The 3,844-nt window shown below is 40.2% G+C and overlaps 1 protein-coding gene across 1 annotated transcript; it reads right to left on the reverse strand.

Annotated features, from left to right (window-relative positions):
- Positions 1–806: 806 nt before the first annotated feature.
- On the reverse strand, positions 807–2,117 carry LOC133329787 (GDNF-inducible zinc finger protein 1-like). The gene has a single exon (XM_061538252.1). It carries the CDS (start codon positions 2,115–2,117, stop codon positions 807–809), a length of 1,311 nt encoding a protein of 436 aa, XP_061394236.1.
- Between the last annotated feature and the right edge of the window lie 1,727 nt (positions 2,118–3,844).

A 3,844-nucleotide genomic window follows, 5' to 3' on the forward strand; every position in this document is an offset into this window, starting at 1 on the left:
CTTTCCACCTCAACTTTTGGTTATTATTTTCTACTCAAAACCATAAAAAAGTCCTCTCATATAACATTCGGACCTCCAAAAAGAACTTCCATCACTTTTTTGGAAACTAAAAGCCTTCTTAAATTATTTTGAGACCTCCACGCAATAAGGACTCTTGCTAATGCTATTTAAACTTCTACAACTATTGACCTCTACATATTCTAGTTGGACCTATACATACCCCCTCGTATTGTACTACACTATCAATAGACCTCAATATGTTTAATTGGGACCTCTTCTGATCTGCCTGCGTAATACTCCGACATTATAGATGTCTTCCTATTATGTTCTGCTGTCTATAGACAATATCTAAGCCTTCGGAAAACACTGGTTGTTCCATTCGGAAACCTACATATTATTAGGAATTTCCAGGATCTCATTATATACAACCTCTTAATATTCGGACCTTAGAACCCCTACACTTTATAAATTAGAAACTATATGAATTCATCATTGATTAATAGGCCCCTATCGAAATATTGAATTTCACATATCTTATAACAAAATCCGAACTTCAAATCACAGTTTAGAATTTGCCATCCATGCGATGATGAAATGGTCCTTCGATCCATTTCTATTTTCAAAATTAACTTTAAATGCAAATATGTCAAAATTGTATATATAAATCTGAAAAAAGTTATAAGGTTCGATTTTTTATAGAAAATAAAATTCTATTGATTTTTAATTTACAAAAAAAAAAATTGTAAATAATAGATATTCACACCTATTATACTGTGCTGTGCCGTTGTTCTGCTATTTTACCCCCTTCAAATCTGTCCATATTCATCATAAATTTCGATATAACTATTATCATCGGATTCCAGCGGATGTTTACTCTTACGATGGTTGCGCAGCGTATTCAGGAAGGTAAACCTCTGGGGGCAGTAGGCACAGATGTACAGTTCTTTTTTGGTGTGCGAAGCAACATGTTCGCGATAGGGTCGAGATTTCTTAAAGACACAACCACAGGTGGGACATTTGAAACGATCAACCTGACTGTGATTGTAGTAAATGTGTTTTCGTGCCATTTCTTGATTCTTAAACGAACGGCCACATTGTTTACACACGTAGAGGGTGCTGCCGTCGGGCTGTATCTGACAATCGGGTTTGCCATAGTTTTCATGGACCGTTGTGCAATGATAGCGAAGGCCACTCTTCGTTGTGAATCCTTTATCACAGTTGGGGCAGAAGTGTCGTAACTTTTGATAGCTCGGATGTTGGGCATCAATGTGTCGCTTGAGGGCACATCGCGTGGTATTTATCCGACCGCAGAGTTTACATTTAAAGGTGTTGGGGTCATTGTGATAACGCATGTGTTCCTTCAGTGTCCAGTGCTCTTTGAGTTTGCGGCCACAACAGGGAATGTAACACTGTTCCGTGGGATGACGCTGCAGGAAATGGGCCTGTAAGGCGGGCCAGGATTTACACTTGTGGGTACAAAGATCACATTTGATTATCGGCATAAAATTGGACAGTAGATAACTTAGATGTTGCTGCCTTTCCTCGCGTGATTTATTATCCTTGCGACCATCGATCCCAGCTATGGAATCTACCAGACCATGTTCCTCATAGTTATAGTCCACATTATATTGAGACATGGACATATTAAAATAATCCTCTTCCGCCTCCACCTCATCATCATCCTCATCGGAATCATCGAGCAGTATAATCGAAGAGTCATCATTAAACTGATAATCATTCTCGCCAGGAGTAGTATTCCATGATGTGCTCGGCATATCGTCGCCGTCACCTTCTTCTTCCGCCTCCTCGTCATGGACATCGATTAGCTCAAATTCCCGTTCCATTTTGATGACTGGACCCTGTTGAAAGCTCTGATTTCCATTATTTTCTTCACTAGATTTACACTTCTTTGGTTCAAAACTCTGAGCTATTTTTTGGGCAAATTTACGTTTGGTTAGGGCAGCTGTCTGGACCTCCAGGGAATTTAGCGGTGTATCACCATCAGCTTCGATAGCTGCCATTTCCGATAGGGAAACAAAACTCCCTTCAATATTAACGGCCGAGGACTTATCAAATTCCCCTGCCGCATCGGGGAAGCCATCTAGGCAATTGCCCATATCACTGCTGCCCGGCTTTACATCTTCTTGGAGTCTCTCTTGGGCATCGGTTACGAATTTTTGAAAATTATGAAAATCCAAAACCTGACCCCAACATTTGTGACAAATTATGGACAAGTGGCGGAATTTGTCCATATCTAAAATCTATGGAAATCGGTTGTAACAAGGGGTGGGTGTATTGGGGATGGAGGCCTAATTGTATAATGAATTTTTGGAGACTTACCTTCGGATGAAATAAACTGTAAATAACTTCGTACAATTCATTGCCAAAACCGTTCTCGTCGTACAGCGTTTCGTATTCCTGACATTTGTCAACACACAGGCGGCAGGTAGTGGACTGAGTCATGTTGACATGGAATGGATTTGCGGCGGGTTCTTACTTAAATAATAACTTATGAAATTTTTAGAGGTTATGTTCAGCAGTCATGGATTGGAATTTTTGGAGAAAAAATCTGAAATGAAAAAAATAGAATTGTTGATATTAGTTTTAGACGAAATATTTAAAATGTAGGCAAAATTTTGAAACATATAGAAGTTCTGCTGAGTCCCGTATAGGTTTTGAGGAGCTCCACACATTTATGTTTTGGGGGAAAATAATGCTAGAAGTCGCAAGAAAGCTTGTGACGTCAATGATGGCTGGGAAATCCAAAAGTAGTATAATGATTTCCATATGGGTTCATGTATGGTCGACAGAGGTTTGTATAGTTGGTGAAAAGTTTCTGAGAGGTCGGGAGGTCAGAATAGGTGCCTAGGAGCCCCAGACCGGTTCGTATAGATATCTAGGAGTTATGTAGAGGCTCCAGAACTATAAAAGAGTTTCAAGGATCTCGATATAAGTTCGTATAGGTACGATGAAGGTCCGTAAAGGTTGTGGGGAGGTCAGTATATGCGGTTAGAGCTCTAGACTGTTGCGGGGAGGCTCCGGAACTACAATGTCTTGCAAAGAACATAGACGAGGCCCTATAATGTTGTGAGAAGCTAAATATAGATGCAAAGATCTCAAAATAGGTTCGTATAGTATGTATTATAAGATAATAGAGTTTCGTATAGGTGGTGATAAGCTCCTGAGAATTCGGCACAGGTTTTTTGGGGGTCTATATAGGCGGCTAGGTACTCAAAACTGGTTTATATAGGTATCGCAGAGCACCGTGGGACGATAGAGGTTCGTATTGGTAGTGAGAGGTTTCTGAGACCTATGTACAAGTTGTTTGTAGGTCTATGTAGGCAGCTAAAAGCTCTAGGGAGATTCGTACAGGCGTCTAGGATTTCCGTAGATGCTCCAGAACTTCGTATATGTGGAGAACAAAATAGGCGAATTTGCGAAAAGCTCAAGATAGGTCCAAGGATTTTCTTATAGGTTAGTATAGGTGGTGGGAAGCTCATGAAAATTCCTTACAGGTTGTTGAGAGGTCAGTATAGGTGTCTAGTAGTTTCACACAGGTTCGTATAGGTGTCAAGGGGTTCCAATGAGGTCCGTAACTTCACTTAGGTAGAAAATGTCTTAAGACAGATCCGTATAGGCTATGTGAAGCTCCAGAGGGGTCTATACATTAGTCGAGGATTTCATGTAGGTCTGTATATTTGGTAAGACATCGAAAGAGGTTCGTATAGGTGGTGAGAATCTCCGCATTTGCAGTAAGTTCCTTATGAGGAAAGAGGCTCTCAGTTGAGGTGAAAAAAGATCTACAGATATCCGTACCTATGGAAACGTATTATTGATGTTCATA

Source organism: Musca vetustissima, unplaced genomic scaffold, assembly GCF_032173495.1.
Source record: "Musca vetustissima isolate MV318-11 ecotype Yass unplaced genomic scaffold, APGP_CSIRO_Mvet_v1 utg12527, whole genome shotgun sequence".
NCBI lineage: Eukaryota > Metazoa > Arthropoda > Insecta > Diptera > Muscidae > Musca > Musca vetustissima.